This window comes from Pollachius pollachius, assembly GCF_949987615.1.
Source record: "Pollachius pollachius genome assembly, chromosome: 20".
NCBI classification, from domain to species: Eukaryota; Metazoa; Chordata; class Actinopteri; order Gadiformes; family Gadidae; genus Pollachius; species Pollachius pollachius.
In genome coordinates, this window is record NC_136953.1 from 6,375,081 (window position 1) to 6,399,483 (window position 24,403).

The 24,403-nt window shown below is 47.7% G+C and overlaps 2 protein-coding genes across 2 annotated transcripts in view; both read right to left on the reverse strand.

The window, feature by feature from the left end:
• Positions 1-54: 54 nt before the first annotated feature.
• On the reverse strand, positions 55-4,663 carry LOC307090866 (ankyrin repeat domain-containing protein 46). The gene is made up of 4 exons (XM_079757661.1): positions 4,534-4,663; positions 3,342-3,684; positions 2,735-2,893; positions 55-2,304 (listed from the first exon to the last, which is right to left on the reverse strand). The coding sequence occupies exons 2-4, from the start codon at positions 3,650-3,652 to the stop codon at positions 2,088-2,090; spliced, it is 687 nt and encodes a 228-aa protein (XP_079613787.1). The 5' UTR covers positions 3,653-3,684; positions 4,534-4,663; the 3' UTR covers positions 55-2,087.
• A 530-nt stretch (positions 4,664-5,193) lies between these two features.
• Positions 5,194-24,403, reverse strand: part of col4a6 (collagen, type IV, alpha 6) — an 87,320-nt gene continuing 68,110 nt past the window's right edge. Inside the window, 23 exon segments of the mRNA XM_079758177.1 lie at positions 5,194-7,648; positions 8,129-8,243; positions 8,377-8,548; positions 9,048-9,239; positions 9,390-9,506; positions 9,612-9,758; positions 9,917-10,015; positions 10,136-10,297; positions 11,376-11,492; positions 11,718-11,837; positions 12,089-12,160; positions 12,279-12,386; positions 12,518-12,625; positions 12,824-12,898; positions 13,051-13,114; positions 13,573-13,754; positions 15,300-15,422; positions 15,845-15,988; positions 16,597-16,767; positions 19,422-19,580; positions 19,929-20,147; positions 20,520-20,627; positions 21,576-21,647. Of these exon segments, the coding sequence (XP_079614303.1) occupies positions 7,388-7,648; positions 8,129-8,243; positions 8,377-8,548; positions 9,048-9,239; positions 9,390-9,506; positions 9,612-9,758; positions 9,917-10,015; positions 10,136-10,297; positions 11,376-11,492; positions 11,718-11,837; positions 12,089-12,160; positions 12,279-12,386; positions 12,518-12,625; positions 12,824-12,898; positions 13,051-13,114; positions 13,573-13,754; positions 15,300-15,422; positions 15,845-15,988; positions 16,597-16,767; positions 19,422-19,580; positions 19,929-20,147; positions 20,520-20,627; positions 21,576-21,647 (3,107 nt within the window). The 3' untranslated portion in view covers positions 5,194-7,387.

Genomic DNA, 24,403 nt, shown 5'->3' on the forward strand with positions numbered 1-24,403 from the left:
CCACAAGAAAAATACTATTGAATTCCTCAACAATCTCACACTTCAAGTCTTTTATTAATTCTCTCCACATAAGATATAGATTTGCCAAAATGTTGTTTTTTGCCCCACACACAGAAAACAAAAGGGGAATTGCAAGTGATAATTGAAATGTACGTGTTGCAAGTTGCAATAACCAACCATTAAAAAGACAGATTTAGGTCAAACCTTACGTCTATAGAGTGCGGTAATGTTTACAATTCTACATCTTTTAATGCAACAAAGCTACATGCTTAAAAGAAAATCCTGTGCTGTTAAAAAGTATTGTAATTAACTGTTCTTTAATTTTAAAAAAGGCACACAGTTAAGCTACCATCTCATACTGTGTCGTGGGACAGCAAAAACAAGCAAATCACAAACAAATATGTATACAAACTAATATTTACACGCAGTTGTAAGCATTCATTGCTATACAGCTTTAATGCGACTGGTCACTTAGACAATAGGAATTTAACATACACAAATTGTCCAGAGACAAAAAAGGGGACATAAATTGAAAACAATAATGAATATGTGACATGATGAATTATGTAGTTACAGATATGGGTCATTAAGAAATACTCAAATGGCATACATAAAATAATTTCGCTTGTATACAGCTTTAAACATAAACATGAAAGACATTAAAAGGTAATACTTAAGTAATCCTTTTAAAAGTGATTTTGCTCTGAGTGTCGACAGAATAACGCTTAGATAAGAGTACAACGTATTACAACAATAAGAGATGAAATTCATTGCATGGGTAGTATTTTTTAAAATATAAATGTAATCATACAAATGTTTGGTCTAGGCTACAAACCAACGAAATCAGAGTTACAATGTTATGTGTAGATAATATCGAGGGAGTATTTGTTAAGATTTGTCAGTCAGCCTTGTAGTAAGTTTAACTGCATGTTCAATCTCTCCATTTCTACTCTGTGTCAAAGCTTCAAGCTACACCCAGCTAAGACTCGGAGCAGTATAAAATAAAGAGACCCCTACTCTACAAAAATCGAAATTTTATAGACTGGATGCTAGACAGCTCATTCTAACACTGGTTAAAAGAAGTTAGACTTTTCTGGAGTGTATTTCCCATGATGCATGAGAATTGGTTACATTTGGGTTGGGTGGGGTGGGGCTTAAGTCAGTTCAAGGACCAGTGTGAAGGGAGCAATGCACCATGGGAATAAACATCAGAGAAGTGTGTTTGCACCTGCACAATACTTGATGCATGAAAGCAGACTTTTCAAACAGAGACACTGTTTACGTAACACCTCTGGCACTCTGAAGGAACAGAAGGAAAGCGGTTCAGATTTTGTATGGTCCTTAAAAGGAAAGAAAAAAAATAGGTTAAAACACGAGTCACATGGAACTAGGGTATAAAAATGGCTGGGATTGGTCAAATGCAGCACCAACCGCCAGGCGACCATCCAATGGGAAATAATAAGTCATAAAAGTTGGCTGAAATAAATTAAACATAATTGCTAGAACGATGAAGTAGCGATGAGCTTCAATAGTGACTATGTCATCAAGTCATAGTTTTCTCTTTCTCCTCCCCCCTCCCCCTTAGCATCTTTCCCATCCACCCTAAGATCTACCTCATTGCCATAAAAAACACTTTCATGTGCATCAGCTACACATTCAACACGCCGCCAATAGAAACACAAACTGTAAGAAGACCTGAGGTCTTCCCCCCCTAGACTGTAGGTGTGGTCATAACTTCTATTTGTTGCACCAAAACCACTCTGTTCCCCCAACTGGTACACTGCATCCACTTCCTCGTTAGACAGTCGGGAGAGACTCAAACCATTACTCGCTTAACTCGAAATATAACACAGCCTTTACCCCACCCACTCCATCCCACTCTTCCTCCTCCCTAAAGGGCCCCTAATTAACCACCAGGTGTCACTTGTGATGTCACTAATCCTAGGTAATTGTGGCATCACAAGTGTGGAGTGTTGTCCACCCAGTCCACACCTGGTGGGGCCTTCAGACTCCCTCCAACTCCTTCATTCAAGCTCATGTTTACACGCCGTCCATTGGCTAACCGGGACGGAGCGTCCTGCTCCTCCTCAGTGGACCAGCTCCAGCTGGTTGCTGGAGAAGGGGAGCACCCCGCTGACGTAGTAGGCGATGCCCAGGGAGAGCAGGGCGATGACCACCAGGAGGAGCAGCACCCTCCAGAAGCCCAGGTCCTCCACAAACTCCTGCCACGTGGTCTTGAAGCTGGACAGCACGCCTTCGCTGCTCTGCAGGTTGGGATTCAGCAGGGAGTGGCTCTCCATCGCACTGCGGGAGAAGGGGGAGGGGCAGGTGAGGAGAGGCGGGGGGGGGGGGGGGGGGGGGGAGAGGTGCCCATCACGGGGACGAGGAGCAAGGAAGGGGTGGTGCAGGGGAGGTGTGTGAGTGGAAGAGGAGGAGGAGAAGAAGGAGGAGAAGTAGGTGGTGGAGGGAGAGGTGGTGAGGGTATGATGAGGGGTCAGGGTTATGGGGGGGGGGGGGTGTAGGAAGGAGGAAGATGAGGAGGAGTGAGGAGGAGGAGAACGATGAGCTGTGTATATACTGTTTAGTAATACAGCACTTACTACACACTACTTAATACCTAATATGCTTTTTTAGCTACTCCAACTTTGATTGCTCCAAGCCGTACTACTGCCAAAAAAGCTCAAGCACTGAACGAATGGATGAATGAAGATGGGGTGAACGGGTGGATGTTTACCTCTCACTCTCGGCCATCTGCATGGTCTCCAGCTTTGAGTGTGCTCCCCGGTTGAAGCCCTTCACCTCCTGCTCCTCCAGGCCCTCCAGCAGGCGAATGGCATCCTTGTTCACCCCCCGTCGCTTGGCTAGCACCAGGGGCGTGGAGCCGTTGTGGTTACTGCTCACACAGAGGGAGACACGGAGTGGCAACGTTAGCCGCTAAACTCAGGATCCCTTTGGACAACGCAACCTGCCCATCCTACAATACTTTGAACAACATGAATTACCCCTTCACAGTAACAGCCAACAGTGTTTTGCAGAATAGTCTACTTTGGGGTGAAGTTGTTAGTTGGTGGGACTCCCAGACAATATGTTCTGGGGGCGATTTCCATTGTCGCATGTTTCTAGAAGGATGCCCCCGGCCCTAACCCCTACCCCTTTCTCATTAATGTTCCAAAAATCCACTGAAAGTCTGCTATGTAAGCGAAAATAAGGAAATCCTGAACAGAATGGTAAGCCTCTGTATTCAAGTTGCCATCGACAAAAAGCCTCTGCCCGACGACTAAAAACAGAGAAACCTCCTTCTAACACCTCCCCAACACCCCATAACACTCTCCCCTCCTCACCAGATGTCAATCTTGAGGCCGTTGGACACCAGGAACTGGATGGTGTCCACGTGGCCGCACAGGTGCAGCGCCGTGTTGCCGTGGTAATCCGTGGCGAGGAGGTCGGCGCCGAACTTGTGCAGGAAGCGGCAGATGTCCACGTTGCCGCGGGCGGCGGCCAGGTGCAGGCCCGTGCGCCCGCGGGTGTCCCGCATGTTGGGGTCGCAGCCCGTCTCTAGCAGCCGCCGCCCGAAGTGCAGGTCTCCGTCGATGCAGGCCTGCAGCAGCGGCGAGCTGGCCTGCGCCGAGTCGTTGATGAAGACATAGGACATGTCCGAATGGGTGTCGGAGAAGTCCAGCTTACCTGGCCCCGTCAAGGTGATTGGTTGTTATTGTCAGTTTATGGGCAGTAACAGGAAACAGGGGTTATACATGCAGTGACATCCTGGTGACAATCACTAATGCTCTTTGTATTTCCTACAACATAGAACACTGTCTTACGCATCTTTTTTTGTACAGAGATTACTGTCATTTACGGAGGACAAAAGCAATAAAGTAGCAAAAGGTTGAGATGCAAAGTCGAGATGCAAAAATGAAACATTCAACATGAAGTGATACAGCTAAGAATATATTTAAATATTTACAAGCTGTGGACAAACAGCATATAATATGGAAACATAGGAGGGGTGTACGGGTTAGACATAAGCCACCCAACTGGTGCTTAATATGTAAACAAGGGTACCATCACCTAAAGCAATACCCATCCACTGTACAGACTTCTGACTGAGCAGGAGTGTCGATAGGCAGCAGGGGGAGTTAATTAACTCTACCTGAACACTACCCCCTCTCTTGTCACAAGAGAGTTCAACATTAAACCCAAGATTAGCAGATCCATGCAAAACCACCCACTGCCATAATGTCAGCACAAATCTGCCCATCAGCTGGCAAAACGCCACCATACATCATATGGAATATGCCGGAACGACACATCACTACAGTACACCGCTAGATAACATTTGCTGCGTTAATAACAGACTTAAATAAAGCAACGTTTGACATGGATCAAATACAATGCCAAGCCAACATGCTAACACCGTTAGCTTATCCTCGTCAAACGCTGGGATGAATGTGACAATGTGAGCCGTTTGACACATATCCAGATCAAATAGCAACGTTTAGCTAATAATTAATAATGAGGTGTTGTGGTAATTACCTGTGGATGTGGACCAAATCAGATGAGAAAGGAGAGTCCGTTAGGATCTCGGTAGCTATGTTGTTGTGTTGGTTGCGGCTGACGCTATACGTTTTACGACATACGCAACTCCTTTACGACAGCCTCTTCCTTCCCCTTTCCCCTTTCTTGTTTATTTCAGCATCTGAAACCAGTGTCAAAATACAAACCTTTATTTACTTATTTTTCTAGCACCTTTCGTGCATAGGTTCTAGGCTCTAATCTATTTCGAGTTACTAAAATAATGAAAAGTTAAAGTAAAAGTTGGATAAAGCACCTGTTCAATTCCAGAACGAAAATGTCTGCAAAATCAAATGTTTTAAATTATGGATCTCTAGCTATTAAGATCGTTATCTAAAGAAAGATCTGGCATAAAATAAACACGGTTGGAGTAGGACATAATCAAGTGGCTGTTCCCAATGTGAGAGTAAATTCAAAAGACCTCAGCAGCCAATGCCGAGACATGCACCTATGTTCTCTGCTCCTTCTGGTGTTCGTGTTAGTGAGAAAGTCTGGCGGCAGAATTCTCAAGTCGAAACCTGTCTATAAATTCTTCATGAGGACCAGTGGGCCGACATGAGCGTTGGTAAAGCTGATTTATGTGTCAGACAAGACAGATTTAAATAAAACCATTCTGAGATGTTCAGTTGTATTGTACTTTATTTCATAGTGAGCACAGACATACACGTTACGGTATTGGACATGTCAGGGCGCATGTCTCCCATGTCCCTCTTGGAGGAAAGTATTCTTTCCTTTCTCTGCAGTCGTGTAGAAACATGGATCGTATCATAGCTCTCAATTTCTTTGTTAGGTCATTGTGTGAAATCTAAATGTTGAACCGAGCAACAAAAGACGGTTCATCCGTCTGTTCACGGTTCATCCATGGATCTCTTTGTTATTCTGTGTTACATCTAAAGATCTCTGGTGAATACATTTTTGGGCATATACAAACATTTTTTATTGGGTTTTTATTTTTATTGAATGTACAGCTCAGTTTCTCCCCGGCCCAACTCAGTTTATAACAACCATTAAAAAAATCTGGGAGAATAACGTGACTTTAAGATTTAACTAAATAATTACAATCTACATTACAAACAATAGACAAGTGACAAATGGGGGGGGGGGGGGGGGGGGGGGGGATGTGAAAATAATGAAACATGTAAAATGCATAAAAGGTCACTAACTCAGAGCCGATACCAGCATAGAGATAGAGCTAAGTGTCGGACACAGAGGCCATAGTGGTTACAGGTTCCCCCGGGTTCTCATCATCTTGACCTAGCGAAAAGGGGGTACAAGCTACAGCCACCAGGGAGGATCAAGGTCCTGGTTTGCCACAAGGCATCGTAACAACATTTGCAGCCGAAACAGATCACTCGTGGATGTGGTTCTATCACTGGAAACATGCAATGTTAACCTCAGCGAGGCTAAAGCTGATGGGATAACACTTGCATTACGTACCCGCTGCATCTCCCTAGCTAAGAGACAAGGAAACTCCACAGGGAAAGACAATAGAGAAGAAGAAGAAGAGAGCACCACAATTAACAAAATACACCATGTGACTCGGCGTCAACATCATAATACCAACAAACTGGATCAGAGCCAGACAATAAGCACTATGTACAACAACGACAACGACAAACTGTCTGTGTCTTATGTATGTGTCATCTGCATAGAAGAGTTTGTGTTCAGGGTGGTGGGAATGCAGGGATATTGGGTCATAAGCAGCAAAGACTGTGATCTGCCGGTTCTTGGATGTAACTGATGGTAAAACACCAAACACAAATATGAATGTTTTGCCAATAATAGCATGCAGTGGTATGTTTTACCACAGTCAGAGTGAAAAGTTGAATAATGGGAAAGCGTAGCCTGTTAATCCAACTAGAGTAGATGATTAAGCATACCTATTGGCCGTAAAAAAAAAATACAAAGGAAGCCAATCACATCAGTGCAATATATTAACAACTGTAAAAATAGCACGGCTTGGCCCGATGACAGCCAATCACAGTCTGCCTTTAGCATCATTTTTGGGTTTGTAAAGAAAGTGCAGATTTCCTGAAATCTACAAGGAGTAGATAAAGGAATCGTAGTATGGATGACAGTACCAGACTCTGGGAGAGAAAAACGTGTTAAAAAACACTTCAACTCAACCAATTCAGTCGGAACCAACATTTTCATGGGGAATACAAACAAAGAATGAGGTCATTCATCGAACAACAATATCCAACAGGAGACGCTTGGATATTTATTGGGGAGTGCTGCATGGTTAGTCCTATGTTATGATTGGTGGGTGAGTCGAAGCGCTGCAAGGCCTGTTATTCCTCTCTATCCAACAGGTGGGGGTGTGGGGATGTGGGGAGGGGGGGCACTCGATGCGAGATAACCCAGTGAAAACACAGGACTAAAAAAACATGGAAGACACACAATAGCACCACTGTAAATAATAATCTAGTTAAGAACAACGGAGAATCCCCTCTTTCTTCCTACTCCTCCTCATTTATCTTCTTCCTCCTCGACACCCAAAACCATCACCACAACACAACACCAGAGGGGAGGGGCCTCGTTTTCTTTCAGTCATTCATTTCTAATAGTTACTCCTTGTATTTATTATAGCACCTCGTCCTCTACCATGCTCACCCTCATTCTCTCTCCTCGTCTGTACGCTTATCATGACTGGAGGCCTTCTAAAACAAGCATCGTCATCCTCAACATCGTCACCGCCGCTTCTGTCAGTCTTTCTCCCTCCTCCTCCTCCTCCTCCTCCTCCTCCTGTCGGTCTCTCCATCCCTCCCCACCAGGAGAGGACGAGGGGGGGGGGGGGGGGGGGGTGTCGGGGAGACTACAAGAGCTTGCTGCAGACCTGGCAGCGGCTGACGCGGGACAGCTGCGTGCCCCCCTTCAGGGTCTCCTGAGGCGGGGCGTCCACGAACTCGCGGCGCTGGTCCACCGTGGTGAGCCAGAAGCTGTACTTGTTGGCGAAGTAGTGGCAGGTGCCCTTGGCGCCGTTGCACTCGATGAAGGGCGTGGCGCGGAAGTCCTCCAGGCACGAGCCCGGGGACACCAAGGACTGGCCGCCTCCCTCCGCGCCCGCCGCCGTGTGCTGCGGAGGAGGAGGAAGGAGGAGGGAGGAGGTTAGCGGTGGCTTTAGAAGGTACACGACACATTGGTTTGATGGAAGGGATGCACTGGACCGAATAAGCAGGTTCCACTGCGGTCCTTTGACGATGAAGCACGTTGCCTTTTGACTTTTGACTTTGTGTGTGAGACAGCAGGCGTCGATTAGTGTGGAGAGAGGAGGGGGTTGAGGTCATAGACGGAGGCGGAGGGAGGGCGGAGAAGGGCAGGGAGAGGGGAGCAGAGAATGTGCAGGAGGGAGGCAGAGGAGGGGCGGAGTCGGAGGGGGAAGAGGGGGGGAAGTGAAGAGGAGGGGCAAGGAGAGGAGAGCGGAGGAGTGGTTGGAGGAGGAGGTGAGGGAGAGAAGGGTGGAGAAGGGGGTGCTGCAGGGTGAGAGAGGAGAGGGGGGGAGGAGGTGAAGGGGAGAGAGGAGGTCGGAGGAGGTGCACATTGAGTGGAGCCCCACCATGAGGAAGGAGTATCCTATCCAGAGGCTCCTCCAACCACGGGGGCAGGTGGGGATGGTCATGTCCTGGCTGTGGACCGCCACAGCCTGGGAGGGGGCCTCACACACAGAACACCTGGAACGCACAACCACAGCCACAGGTCAAAGGTCAGGGGTATAGAGGGTGTATATATATATGCATAATATATATATACAAAAAACTACAGAATAAACATATGAACTACAGACAGAAAACTAAGATGGCTGACCTGCTGATGTAGGAGCGGATCTGCTCCTCGGCGACGGGCATCATGGGAATTGGCGCGGTGGTGGACAGCCAATAGGATTTGTCGTTGCGGCTGGCATAGTAGCAGACCTCGTTAGGGGAGCAGTAGAGGAAGGGGATGGTGCTGAACCTAGGGAGACAGGATCCAGCCAGACCTGGGAGAGAGGAGAGCGGGAGAGAGAAAAGGAGGGGAGGGAGAGAGAGAGAGAGGGAGGGAGAAAAGGAGGGGAGAGAGAGGGAGAGAGAAAAGGAAGGGAGGGAGAGAGAGAGAGACAGGGAGAGAGAAAAGGAAGGGAGGGAGAGAGAGAGAGAGAGGGAGAGAGGGAGAGAGAAAAGGAAGGCAGGGAGAGAGAGAGAGAGAGAGGGAGAGAGAAAAGGAAGGGAGGGAGGCGAGAGAAGCACAGAGGTTACATTAACATGTATTAAGGCTGTGTTTTCTTTTCTTTTTTCTAATGGTGATGTCCAGTAGAACACACAAATGTGCAGTCATAGTTTACAAAGATATCTGCGTTTGTACTCTGTACTGCAGGATCAATCATCCTTGTGCAACCCCATTTTCACAGTGTCCTATTGTGCATGAATTTGTGTGTGATCTAATCAATGGTTAGCGGGGGTTCTAAGCTAGGCTCAGCTCAGACGTTTTGCTAGGCGTACCGAGGTCTTGGTTGTGGGCCTTCTCCTGCCCCTCCACGTACAGCAGGCTGTACCCGTCCCACAGCTTGGCCATGCCCTGCGGACACATGGGCACCTGCTCGTTCTGGCTGTGCTTCACCAGCGTGTAGCCGATGCTGCTGCTACGCCCCACGCCGCCGGCGACCCCAGGGATACCCGGCTGACCGGGGAAGCCTGGAGGGTGGAGGAGGTGGAGGAGTTGGAGGAGGTGGAGGAGGTGGAGGGGGGGGGAGGAAAGGGTAGAGTGGACTTAGAGTTAGAGTACATGAAATGACAAAACCATTCCGACAGGCAATCAGACAGTCTGAGGGTCAGAGCTCCCACCTTGCTCTCCAGCGGGTCCAGGGAAGCCTGGGGGACCCTGATCTCCGAGCGGTCCGACCAGACCACCAGAACCCATACGACCCAGCTTACCAACCGGCCCCGGGCGCCCCTTAGGACCTGGCGAGCACAAACACAACAGGGATTAATACGGCGCTAGCGTCTCCCACACGGGCCCACAGTGCGGCCCCTCTTGAAGTCGACCCATCATAGAGCGGGACGCACCAGATCGCCCCGGCAACCCAGGCTGACCAGGCTCTCCACCGATCCCAGGGCCCCCGAGGGCTCCGGGACCACCCGGGTCCCCAAACGGTACCCTGATCTCCGCCGGGGGGTAGGTACGGCCTGGCCGTCCCTTACGCCCAGCCCCACCTACAGAGAGAGACAATGGTTTACGTCACGTTATAACGCTCATGCTACGCTATTAGCATTCTAGCTCACCCTATTCCTATGCATTTACCAGACTCTGGTAAATGCATAGGAATGCATAGCGATGCCATGTCCATGCTAATGCCAGGTGTCCCCCTTACCTCTGGATCCCTTGAGGCCGTGGGCGCCAAAGTAGCCGTTCTCGCCACGGTAACCCTTCAGCCCAGGACCCCCGCCGTAGCCCGTGTCGCCTCTCTCTCCTGGGGAGCGCAGAGCACACACGCCGTTAGCTTAGCTTCGTAGGTCAAAGCAATCCATTTTTTTTTTTTTTATGGTAAACGATGACGGACAGAAATGACCAATTAGGCCTAACGACTGACCCTTGAACCCCGGGCCGCCGTTGTAACCGGGGCCTCCTGGAAGTCCTGGTTCTCCCTTCCTAGCAGGGGCGCCGGGGAAGCCTGGCAGACCAGGATCACCTCTGTCTCCCTGGGCCGTACCGGGGCCGGGGGGCCCGGGCGGTCCTGTAGGCCCACGGAGACCTGGGGGGGAGGAGGAGATGAGAGAAGGAGAGAGGAGGAGGAGGAGATGAGAGAGAGAGAGGAGGAGGAGATGAGAGAGAGGAGAAGGAGATGAGAGAGAGAGAGAGAGGAGGAGATGAGAGAGAGAGAGGAGGAGGAGATGAGAGAGGGAGAGAGGAGGAGGAGGAGATGAGAGAGAGAGAGGAGGAGGAGGAGATGAGAGAGAGGAGAGGAGGAGGAGATGAGAGAGAGGAGAAGAGATGAGAGAGAGAGAGAGAGGAGGAGGAGGAGATGAGAGAGAGAGAGGAGGATGAGATGAGAGAGAGATAGGAGGAGGAGATGAGAGAGAGGAGAAGGAGATGAGAGAGAGAGAGAGAGGAGGAGGAGGAGATGAGAGAGAGAGGAGGAGGAGATGAGAGAGTGGAGGAGGAGATGAGAGAGAGGAGAAGGAGATGAGAGAGAGAGAGAGAGGAGGAGGAGGAGATGAGAGAGAGGAGGAGGAGATGAGAGAGGGAGAGAGGAGGAGGAGGAGATGAGAGAGAGGAGGAGGAGATGAGAGAGAGAGAGGAGGAGGAGGAGATGAGAGAGAGAGAGAGAGAGAGAGAGAGGGAGGAGATGAGAGAGAGAGAGAGAGAGAGAGGAGGAGGAGATGAGAGAGAGAGAGAGAGAGAGGAGGAGGAGATGAGAGAGAGAGAGAGAGAGGAGGAGGAGATGAGAGAGAGAGGAGGAGGAGGAGATGAGAGAGAGAGAGGAGGAGGAGGAGGAGGAGAGAGAGGAGGAGGAGATGAGAGAGAGAGAGGAGGAAGAGAAGGAGATGAGAGCGAGAGGGAGAGAGGAGGAGGAGGAGATAGAGGAGGAGGAGGAGGAGATGAGAGAGAGGAGGAGGAGGAGGTGAGAGAGAGGAGGAGGAGAGGAGAAGAGGAGGATATGATGAAGGGAGGATAGGAGAGGAGGGGGGAATGGAGGCGGGAGGAGGTGGAGTGGATTGAGCTTGTGTTGGTATTGATGCCTTAAAATACTAAGGTGCATGTGATGCTGACCAGGTGATACTGGTGACACTGGTGATACTGGTGAAAGCGTTGACATCTGTGATATTTACCGTACTCTCCATCCAGACCGGGCAGGCCAGGGTCTCCTATCGGTCCTGGGATATCTGAGCCCACTGTCTCTCCTGGACGTCCAGGGAGACCTGGGAATCCAACGAGACCGGGACCACCTGCACACACACACACACACACACACACACACACACACACACACACACACACACGCACGCACACGCACACAAATATATGTGAGAAATGGCACTGCGGAATACCATCATTTGACAGCAGCCTCATTTGCTTGCTGACTTGATCCTGAAAATGTATTCAATAGAAAATACAGACGTGTGTGGTGTGTGTGTGTGGTGTGTGTGTGGTGTGTGTGTGTGGTGTCTCACCAGAGTCTCCTCTCTCTCCCTTCTCCCCGTTGCGGCCTGGTCCTCCTGGGTACGAGTCCCCTCGCTCTCCCTTCAGCCCTGGAGCTCCCGGTGTCCCTGGACGACCGCCGGCACCAAGGCCTGAAATCCCCCAACACACAGACCGTCCATCACGCCGACCCAGCCCCTGGAACGACCTTTAACCTCCGGTGCCTTACAGTGAACTCAGGGACAGGTCGTCAAGGAGGAGGGTTGGGTTGGGTTTCGACATCTAGCTCACGGACATTGTGTCGCCAAGTGCACAAGGACTGAAATGGGGGAGAGGCTAAACCCGGAACGGCCATTCTGGTTCTCTGGTGGGCTGGCAGTGGTGTGGGTGTTGCGGGGCTTACCTGGAGTTCCTGGAGCGCCTCTGGGTCCGGCCAGTCCGTTGAGTCCATGGAGACCCATAGAGCCAGGTAAACCTGGAACACACACACGCGCATGTGTGTGTCATTGGTCGAACTGCTTGTGCGTTTGTGTTATGCATCCCCATTGGCCTCACAGTGTGACGTCTGTGTGCGTTGCCGGTTTTGACTCTACCTTTAGCGCCCGGTCCCCCGGGGCCGCCGGGCTGCCCGGGTGTCCCGTCGCGGCCTCTGCCCCCTGGGTAGCCTGTGAGACCTTTAGCCCCTGGGAAGCCAGGGGAGCCTGCGACAGCAGAAGAGGACAGATGGTTGTGGCGCCGTTGTAGCATTCGCGCTAACAGTAACTCGCTCTTTCGCTGTGTGTGAGCGAGCATGCCAGTGTAGCATGTTTCTAGCCACAATCAACTCCTTTACCCATGAGCCCTGGTCTGCCGGGCTCTCCCGGCCCTCCCTTGGTTCCCGGGTATCCTGAACCTCCGGGGTATCCGTTGTCACCGGGGAGGCCGTCGTTACCCCGACCACCTGTGGAGAAACAACCGATCAGGGCTCAGGTACGCCATTTTATATTAGACAGGGCTTAACTGTTGAAGTTACAGGGTTGGATGTGTGTTATGATCCAGGACAGATAAAGAGGAACAGGGGAACAACAGTATTGTGTGTGTGTGTGGAGGGGGTAGGGAGGTTGATGGAGGTCTCTCAGCCCAGGACGGTGCTCTCTACCTGGGTAGCCTGGTTCACCAGGCTGGCCCTTGGCGCCAGGACTTCCAGGGTAGCTGAACGTTTCTCCTCTCAAACCTGGGGACGGAGAGACCAGACCAAACCGGATCAGACCAGTTCAGTCTAGATTAGACCAGCTCAGTCTAGTTTAGACCAGCTCGGTCTAGTTTAGACCAGCTCAGTCGAGTGTTTGTGAGTGTGTGTCTGTGTGTATGCGTGTGTGTGCGTACCTTTAGACCCGGGACGACCAGGTTCTCCAGGGTTGCCAGGGAAACCAAATCCACCCTCATCACCCTATACAGAGCAGGTAGAATACCTTATATCAACACACCTTCATACAAGCATAACCACAATTCTGTGAATTATTGTGAACGATGAGCAGTCAAATCCAATGTAATGCAATGCAATCGATTTTGATCTAATCTAATTGGTTCTAAACTGATCTAATCTGATTGTATATATTGTGATTTATCTAATCAATTTTGTATTTGATTGTATTTTGTCTTCCTATTTTAATCAAATCAAATCAAATGTATTTTCAGATAAAGTCATCTGATAATGTAATCTCTGATGTAATGTAATATAACCTAATCTATATAATTATAATATATAATATAATAATAGGTTATAATATAATTGTAACCTAATGTTTGGTATTCTGAAATCTAAATGCAAATTGAGTCAGAGGAGTGCGTGTGTGATGAGTGTGTAATCTGAGTGTGCATGTGATCTGCGGTGGTCTGTGTGTTTACACTCGGTCCGAAGGTCCCGGGGAAGCCCGGGATGCCGGGTTCCCCCTTGGAGCCTGGGTATCCGGGGGCCCCGGGTTGTCCGGGGTAACCGGGAGACCCCGGCAGACCCTTGCTCTGATCCGCGTAACCGGGAATTCCGGGAAGACCCTGGCGACCGGGCAGTCCGGGGAAACCCTTGTCACCTGGGCAACCGGACACAAGACAGGGGGCATTAGAGGGGTCCTGAGGGCCGAAGTCTGAGGCTTGATGATGGGGCATCATGGTAACACCAAGTACGTCACTTGTGGGTCAACCTTTGTGTGTTTCTCACTTTGTGTGTTTCTCAACCTATATGTGTTTCATACTTTGTGTGTTTCTCACTTTGGGTCCTATCTTGCATCCAGCGCAATTGACTTTCTACACCGACGCATGTATCGTTGCTAGTTTGCACCCGGCGCAAAGCAGATTTTCACCCGCAGCAAACTCGCACCACTAAACTTGCGCCCTGAGAGGCGTGTCGGCGAAAAGCAGTTCAAAGCACAAACATGCAAACGATTTGCCTAATTGAAAAATTATGTTGACGATGTGGATTGTGGATATTTTTTCTTTCATAGGGGCTGCATGAATGAACACTGTATTAGGCTATGCCATGCGTTAAAATAATAATAATAACAATAATAAACTCGAGCAAACTAGGCTATATCCCAGCCTTCCATAACAAAATCTCCTTTTAGGGTAAATGATAACGTTGGTTCAATTATTTGTGAAAGAACAGCTGATACAGCAGTGAAAGTTGTATTTAAATCAATGCATCTGCAAACAGCGTACAGCAAACACATATTTTCTTGACACCGACATTGTGTACAAGCCCATAACTTTTAGGATTGATGAGTATTTGATCGTGAGGAAACATTGTTTTACCACCAGTGAGTGTTAAAAAGAATAAATGAATGCAGGCGTGCGTGTGTGCAACCATCAGTTCAAACACACGCAATCTAAACACGCAACGCTTAATACAGTCCATGGCAATGTACATTAACGGGGGGACACATGCATATTAGGAACACAAGTCGATAACGATGATGTATACAATACTGGTAAGAAACGATGTGTGTTAATGTATTGCCGCATATCATTAAATAGACCCACAGTTGCGGCCACAGGACCACATATCATATGTGTTTTCTTTGCCGAAATTTACATGACGACTACAACGTAAGTTATAGAAGAAAACGCTATTCAATGTGTGAATTAGGCCATATTATTTGGCCATAAACTGAAATAAATTAGAAATTCATGTGGTCATGCATCTCCGACTGAGTTGATATTTTGACATTTTGTCAAAACATGAACTTGTCAGGTTCAAATGCGCTCATGGCTCTTAAAGGGGGATGGCACTCTCAAACTCGGTTTACTGCAAGTTAGGCCCCGTTAATTAGCCTACTTCAGGGCAACCCTTTTTAGATTCACGCCGGGCGCAAGAGTCATTTATCCGCCGGTATAATAGCGACAGCGGCAGAGACCCGCCCACAGAGCTACTTCCGTTTTGCACTTCTCACTTGCGTTTCGGACCATTAAAATAGGGCCCTTTGTGTGTTTCATACTTTGTGTTTCTCAACCTGGGGGTCAGAACCGCACTGATCAACATATCGCGATGTAATGTTTATAAACTATAGATATGTAATGGACCATTTAGGTGAAATGAGATGTAGATGAGATGTGTTTATAGGCTGCTGGTGGGTGTTTACCTCTGGGTCCGGGGAAGCCGGGGAGACCTTGACCTCCATAGTTCCCTGGTTCTCCTTTCTCTAAGAAGTTGGCCGGGAGAGGGGCGGAGGGCAAGCCTGGAATACCCGGGTATCCACGCTCACCTGGTGGGGGGGAGAGAGAGGGACAGAGAGAAAACAGACATCAGACCAACAGAAGGAACAGCAGACAGCCAGACACAGAGAGGCAGTCAAAAGGCCAGACAGATGGAACAAAGGAACAGACAGGTAGAGAGGCAGACATAAAGGCTAAATAAACCAAAATAAAACAGCAAAATTATTAGTTTTGCACACACAACACACATTAGCATGTACTACATAGGGCCTGCAAGCTTATTGGCTTTTTTAAGATTCGTCCATCAATATGATTTCGTTTTGTATCAGTATAGCTCTGATAACTGTACTTCCTCATGTTTCTATTTGTATTATGTATTATGTACCTGCGACTCAGCTGCACAGTCTTAATACTGATGTCCGCGGGCTTCTCCTTCACTGTTCTGTTTAACATCGATGAGAGTAACCCGTACCTTTAGCTCCAGGGTATCCCAGACCCCCTGGTCCTCCGTCCCGTCCAGACGATCCCGGTAAACCCTTTCCTCCAGGCTGACCCGGGGTGCCAGGGCGCCCGGGGCGACCCGGGAAACCCACCAGACCTGCGAAGCCTCTGTCGCCTGGCCATCACACACACACACACACACACACACACGCACACATACACACACAAACGCACACACACACATATACAATCACACATACGCATACACATACACAAACATAAAAACACACACACATGCACACACGCACGCACGCACAAACACACACACACATACACACACACACACACACACACACACACACACAGCAAACAAAATGGTGATGAGTTCAGTGTATTGGTCTTGTTTGATGGGAGCTCCAAAATACGACCCTTAAACAAACAAACAAACAAAAATGACAATTTTGTTTCCTATGATTCTTCATTCATAATTCAATAGTTTACTCTGAATAAATGTACCACAGAGTTTTCCCATGATGCATCACTTGCCAAATATCCTTCTCCAGACCTTTATGGTACAATATGTAAAATAGACACAACAGTGTTTAAAATAGGTGATGCAGTCTAAATTCACAATATTGGAGCGTAGTCCGTGCCCAGCCGTGGCAACATCTAGCTTTAGTGTAGTTATTTGTCCAAGGTTTTCCCACCGTATATATTAACACTTGATCTAACACCTAAACATGGTCGTTCCTACAGAGCCATAACTAGTAAGACAAGCCCTACCCTTCCTGCCGGGTATTCCAGGGTTTCCGTCTCTAGTCCCGGGCCCTGGGGGACCAGGGGCGCCACGGTTCCCGGGGGACCCAGAGTAACCCGGCTCTCCTGGGGTTCCCTTCATGCCAGCGGGCCCTCTGGGACCGGGGTCTCCTCTGAAGCCCTTCCTACCAGGGAAGCCTTGGGAAGGCATGGGGGGTCAGGAGACATGGGAGGGGGATGGATGGATGGAGGGAGGTAGGGATGATTGATGGATGGAGGCAGGGAGGGAGGGATGATTGATGGATGGATGGAGGGAGGAAGGGATGATTGATGGACGGAGGGATGGATGGAGGGGGGGTGGGAGGGAGGGAGGGATGATTGATGGATGGATGGAGGGAGGGAGGGATGATTGATGGACGGAGGGATGGATGGAGGGGGGGTGGGAGGGAGGGAGGGATGATTGATGGACGGAGGGATGGATGGATGGAGGGGGGGTGGGAGGGAGGGAGGGATGGACGGATGAAGAGATGGATGAATTGATTCATATAGGTATAGGTAGAGGGATGGATAATGGATGGATGGACGAACGGAGGGAGGGAAGGATGATGGATGGAGTGAGGGAGGGACGGATGAATGAAAAGATGGATGGATTGATTCGTATAGAGATGGATGGAGTGATTCATAGAGGGATGGGTTGAGCGATGGATGATGGATGGATGGACGGAGGCGGAGGGCAGAGAGAGAGGGAGACATGTTAATTTGAATGATCAACAGAATATTGTAGTAGATTTCACATGGTGATGTGAGGAGTGCTAAATAAACACTTGAGCATATTACGTAAAATATGAAAAAGGGTTCAGCATTTCATGGTTAAACAGTTCGACAGCAGCAAACTACACATATCAGCACACATTAATGCAAACAACAACAAGAAAGCTGATCTTACCTTCAACATAAAAGCATAAAAGCATTACAGTAACAAACATAATGTTTGATTTAAAGAGTTTTGCCAGTTAGTCTATCGCCAAATTCCCACAGCTTTAGATGCAATGTAAAGACCTTTAAAGTCCGATAACATTATTGCATTTACGGGTTGAAATGAAATGAAATGATGAAATTGCCCTGGTTTCGGTTTGATTAACAAATATATGGTTACATGGTTATATGGTATGTTGGGCAAAAAGTTAAGAAAATCAAGAGAAACATTTACAACACATATTTTGTACGTTTCTAAATTTCACTTGTGTTTCCATTTTTTGCGATAAAGCCATGTAATTAGGGTCAATGCTGATTGTAAACAAACAACATATTTCTGTTGCTTGAAGAAAGTCCTATGTGTTGAAAATGTTACATCCTAATTTTCTTAAACAACCTAAATATCGACATTCATCTCAATAAGTCGTTTTAACTATGAATATTCTTCTGTAAAATCATCTTCAAATCGTATTTTCGATATGGCAGCATAGGCGTTTTTTTTGTATTACTTCAGATTCTGGTATTAAAGGAATGACTTTTAGACCGAATCAAAGAAATAACAACTTGTTGAGATCTGCGATTTGTTTGGAGAGCTCTAAACCAGCCCATAATATTCATCAACTTGTAGGGTTGAAGTCACACAAGCCTACAAGTTACGGCACAACAAACAAAATTACAACACCTAATGCGGGTTAGCTTGATGTTCGCGACAAACACATAGTTAGCATTAGCTCGCAGGGAATAGGTCTGGCCAAACAAACAGAAAAACTGCTTTTTTCTTTTGTGTGACTTTTTCTTTTCAATATGCCTGAGAAACACTTTGTTCAAGTTATTCCCTCTCTCTTTAAAGCTATCCTATCGGCCATTAGACAATATTCTTCTTAAAACAAGTGAATGTTCAACATTTCGAAGTGCTATGGGCTGAAACTGGAAAAAAAAAAAGGAATCAAATCCTTGTGACATGATTTGTCACGTACAAAGCCGTATTGAATAAGGAACCTGAAATAACTGTTGCTTGGTTCTCACTTGCTTTAAGAAAAACGTGTTGAGGTTAACGGGGGAAGGCAGGGGAGGCACACTTAAGAGACAGAATAGAAAGAAATAGGGATTAATGGTGTTTGGTCATGGTAATGGAAATATGAGAGGGAGGAGGAGGAGTTGGAGGAGGGAATGGGAATGGGAGGTGGAAGAGGATGGTTTGGATGCTCAGGGAGAAGACGGAGGAGGTGGAGGAGCAGAGAAATGGCGAGCTGGTCTCACCTGGACAGCCTACCGAGTGTTCCAACGCCACCAAGGAAAGGAGGTAAGGATGCAAGGAGACAAGGGAGGTGGTGAAGAAGACGAGGAAGGAGTGAGGTAATGAGGAAAGGAGGGGATGCAGGAGGGTGGGACAATGGAGAAAAGGGGGTAGGGAAGAGGTGAGGAGTTTTCTTTTTGGTGATGTAGAGCATCAATTCATTATAAAAATGACAAACAAAGATGATGTGTTTTGGTAAAGATCAACCATACAGAGACATGCGCCAACACCCTAACAGGAACAGCTGAAGTCAAACACTGAAACTCACATATACATTTACCAAGTCAAGAAAGGACTCAAAGCCCCAGGACCGTCGAGAATATCAGTGGACATGGAACGGTTGTACGACTACAATCATTAAACACAAGCAGGTTCAGACTTGGCATCGAACTCGACTCTGGTGGGATCCGACCTCAGAGGGGATTGGGTCGTAACAGTTAGCGGCAACCCCTCTGACAATCAAGAACCAATGTTTTTCAAGGGTTTGCGGTTCACAATTTCGATTTCCCGACGGAAAAACCCTGGATGAGACGGGGACGCACAAGACCCGGTATTCCGGAAGTCTCATAGAGGCGCTCACCTGGAGATCCGGTGGGGCCTGGAAGACCCGGGGAGCCGCGGGGCCCGGGAAAGCCTCCCGTGATGTCGCTGGGCGGGCCGGGGGCACCGGAAGCGCCGTCATAACCGCTGTCTCCGCGCCCACCCTTTGGCCCGGGAACGCCGGAGCGCCCGTCGAAACCTGAGGAGGAGGAGGTAAAGCGTAAGTTAAACAGCACCCGCTTAATAGTACTGCCCCGTCGATTAGTAAGACCACTGATCTACTATGGCTGCTGATACCTATGCTACCATGGGTTGCTATAGGCTGGCTCAAACACACACAACCACACACACAACCACACATGCAGGCACGCACGCACGCACAAAAACACACAAGCATGTTCCTGTCTGTCCCTCTCCCCCCATCGTCCCTCCGTTCTATCATCTTATTCTCTCTCTCTCTCCCCCCCCCCCATCTCTCCCTCAATTCCAATCAAATTTAAATTGGGACTGAGCACCACTGACGGCAGGTACGGGTCACGTGACGTACCAGGGGATCCCGGTCCACCGGGGCTCCCCGGCTGGCCCTTGTCTCCGGGGGCCCCGGGGAGTCCGTTGAGTCCGGGGGAGCCGGGCGTGGCCCCCAGGACCTCTCCGGGCTGGCCCTTGCCTCCGGGGATGCCCGGGAGGCCGTCCTTCCCTCTGGCGCCGTCGTAGCCCTGGCCGGGCAGACCGGGGGAGCCGGGGTCCCCCCGTATCCCGGGGAAACCTGGTGGGGGGGCGGGGGGAGGTGTGGGTGAGGAGGTTTGAGGGCTCATATGCAGGGCCGTGTCAACAGGTGGCTTACAAACTGGAAATCATTGCCTTCTCCCGTAAAGAGAATAATTCATGTTTAAAATAAACTACATAAAAGTAGAGCACAATCAAAACAAAAACCCAAAATATAAAAAAGCTACGCCAAACGGAAAACAAAAAGGTTATTGGTTTGCCTTTCAAGCCTAGAAATACCATCAATAAAATTGAACCCTATTGAAATGGCTTCAGGACCACGGACAGTTCCACAGGGCAGACGAGAGGATCCCAGAGCCTCAACACGGTCTCTTTGCTTTATTCTTCCTCGAGTTGCTGAGCAGGGACCAACCTTGGGGACCTGGTTGTCCTCCAAAGCCGGGGTCTCCTCTCTCTCCCTTGTTCCCGTTGAAGCCCGGACGCCCAGAGCTGCCGGAGAACCCGGGCTGGCCTTTAGGACCTGGGAAACACAAAGCCTCCTTAACAAACCTCTCTAGGGCCATCTAGGACTTCAACCTTCGCCTACTTTGTAATGTCATTATGAGCAGCGGGGAGGAGTTGGACACGACAGAGACAGGTCGTTAAGGAGCAGGTAGGGGTTAGACAGTGAATACAGAGACAGGTCATTAAGGAGCAGGTAGGGGTTAGACAGTGAACACAGAGACAGGTCATTAAGGAGCAGGTAGGGGTGAGACAGTGAATACAGAGACAGGTCATTAAGGAGCAGGTAGGGGTTAGACAGTGAATACAGAGACAGGTCATTAAGGAGCAGGTAGGGGTTAGACAGTGAATACAGAGACAGGTCATTAAGGAGGAGGTAGGGGTTAGACAGTGACTACAGAGACAGGTCGTTAAGGAGCAGGTAGGGGTGAGACAGTGAATACAGAGACAGGTCATTAAGGAGCAGGTAGGGGTTAGACACTGAATACAGAGACAGGTCATTAAGGAGCAGGTAGGGGTTAGACACTGAATACAGAGACAGGTCATTAAGGAGCAGGTAGGGGTTAGACACTGAATACAGAGACAGGTCATTAAGGAGCAGGTAGGGGTTAGACAGTGAATACAGAGACAGGTCATCACTTTTATGTTTGCTTTAGCATTCTGCTAAATCTTAAAATACAGTGCTCTTTCTACAATCTTTGCTATTTTCTTTTATTAATTCATTTAATGTATGCATTTTTTTTTACTTTGCCTTTGTTTTCTTTTACTCATTTCCATTTAATTGTATTATTTCATTTTATTGTATGTGAAGCACTTTCAGTCTGCCTCGTTAATGAAAAGCGCTATATAAATAAAGTTGCCTTGCCTTAAAGAGCAGGGAGAGGTTAGAGGTCATCTCAAGGGTGCTTACAGGTAGACTTTGAACATTCGGGAACAAAGCGGGAGCCTGCTGATTAGGGGATCTTACCTGGTCGCCCAGGTGATCCGGGGTAACCTGGGGTCCCGTCCTCTCCGGGGATGCGGCAGGGGATCGTTTGTCCTGGTAGTGGTCACATTCAGGTTAGCAGGGGGTTAGCCACTTATCACACGCTAACAAGGCAACAACAGCTTCATGGGGCTCGACTAGATGTAGAAAAAATAGCACTAAGGAGGTCGTAGGTTCCTAGGTCGAGGATAAGATGTTTATTAGGACTCCACCCACCTGCTGCTCGCTGAAAACCAAACCAAACACTCATCAAAACACAGAATATCTGCTCAGGTACACTCCACACAGGTATACATGCTATGCTAACATAGCAATACAAGGTTATGGTTAATTTATCATGTCGTTACTTTTCGATTTTATGCTACAAACAGTCAAAACTTTATTCTCCACACCAAAAAATATAATAATCATACGTTCATCTTCCTCATTTAGACGGTTGGGCATGAATATTTATTTAGAAGATATATATTTTTGCCACTGTGATTGTCGATTGCACTCAGTCATACTGCATTGTATTATTCTTTGTTTTGGGGGGTTAGCTCTATTTTAGTTATGAGAATGTTACTTTTGTCTGTTGAATGTAGTTAGTATAAATTGTATAAGTCAAAGGTGATTCTCAAAGCACAATGTTATGGTAGAATATTAAATATTACATGTAGAGAGTCTGTGGCTGTGGAGATTGCCTGGATTATTTTTGTTAGCCCCGCCCCCCAGACATCATTGGTTAAAGCACCTGAAGCAGAGCTTTTATATAAGAAAAAGAAAAATGCAGCAGGTTTTGGCAGCTCTGACTGGACGAGGAAGAAGGCCAACCATTTTGCATCTGTACAACAACCTAGAGGAACCTTTAAGTTTATACTTAAACATCTGTCAATCATAAGGTGACTCCGCCCAAATGGAATTACCCCACAGGTAATATAGACTCTTCCATTGGTTAAATCATGAATGAATGATTTACAGGGATCATAAGACTAAATTTCCCATCATCTATTGCTTCCAGGAAGTGCCGACAGCTTTTTTATGTTAATAGTCTTAAAAAGACTGTCCACAATTAAATTACATTTTTATTGGGACAAACTACCTCAAGTCAAAATAGTCTGATGGCCTAAAGTTTGTTGGTTTCATCAATGTTTTCTCATTTATCTTTTTAGCGTTTCTGTGTTTTTTTTACTAACAACATTTACTACTAACATATCTATAACATGTCATAAAGCTGGTAAAAGAACTTGAATCTTCACTGGGATAGCTGACTTTTTTTGTCTCGCTAGAACTTGTCTCTCTGTTTGTACTTATTTTTGTTGTTGTTCTGGGCGGTCGACAAAAAACATTTTTCGGTTACCCACCCGTTCCCTCTCTGAAAGAGCCGTCAGTTACATCTGCACAGCCGTTTTCTCCTGGACGGGTACACATGCACAGGGAGGTCAGTAGAGAGAGCGAGGAAGAAACAGAGATAGAGTGAGAGAGTGGGAGAGAGAGAGAGAGAGAGAGAGAGAGAGAGAGAGAGAGAGAGAGAGAGAGAAAGAGAAATGCAGCAAACAGGCCATTCAGCGTCAATAGGCCAAACAAGCATAAAAAAAGAGATCAGTTAACAGTTATCAGCAAATCAGCATTGAGATGAAATCTCTACAGACGCTCATTCAGTTAAGGCAAAAGCAGTTTAAGAAAAGCTGCTTTATTACAGAAGTGCGTATGGGTTATCCTCGTCGACGAGAAGAAGAGGAGAGAGAGAGAGAAAGGCTGACCCCCTTATTACTATGAATTACTGTCATTTTTATGATCATTGATTTATCCAATCGATAAAGTTTATCTCTGCATTAAAAAGAGTACACGATAGAAATAAAACCATAGGAACAGCGCCATCTATGTCGAACACCCATTGTTTACAAGGGCGCTTTCTGATTGGCTAGAATGGTGCCAAGGGATGTCACTGGCTTGTCAAACCAGTGCCATCAATTGTGCTGGTTCCCGTTGGTCAGAACAGTCAATCGTGACTCTTTCAAATGGACGGCGCTAAACACACTGGTTAATAGCCCTTTCCCCTCACTCTCTCCAAGTTTCCGTGAAGGAGAATAACCTTCTTATTAAAAGTAAAATGATGTTCAGGCATATATGCATCGATGCTACGATGGCACACATTCATACAGACTGGTTTTGTGTTCTTCAGTCTCCAGGGAAGCAAGGCTAACAGTTTCAATGCTGAAATCCAAAGATAAGAAAACCAAGTGTTCACTCCAGGATTAAGAGTTGGTTTTCAAATATACCGTGGATAAAGTATTTTATTACTAGTACTAAGCTTGCTTTTCTCAGGGACTGAAGAGGCACAAATCCTGTTTCAAAATCACAGCACTTACAAGACGCAATCAGTCATAACGCATCAATCAACCAATCAACCAATCAAATCCATGAAGCAATCAGTCAATTAGGCAGCTGGTGGATTGTTATGAGCTGTAAAAGACAGCGTTCAAGCACATTAATGGAAACCATTAATCTTATAGGTAAATGATGCGGCTGCAGGGCAGCGACAGGAAGTGAGCAGCGCTGTTTCCTGTCACATGGCGTCTTGCAGAAGAAGGAGGAGGGGGGAGGGGGGCCGCAAGGTGCGCTTGCTGATGAGGAACGGTGAGAATGTTAAGATGATATTGCGACGGCAATATCTCTATCTACAATCGCTATGGTGATATGCTAATTAGATGGAGGGGTGTCACGAGGTTGTGTCGTTCTGTTTGTTTAATTCACACCTGTTTGGAACACACGCACACACACACACAGGTGTACACGCACACAAACACACACACACGCACACACACACA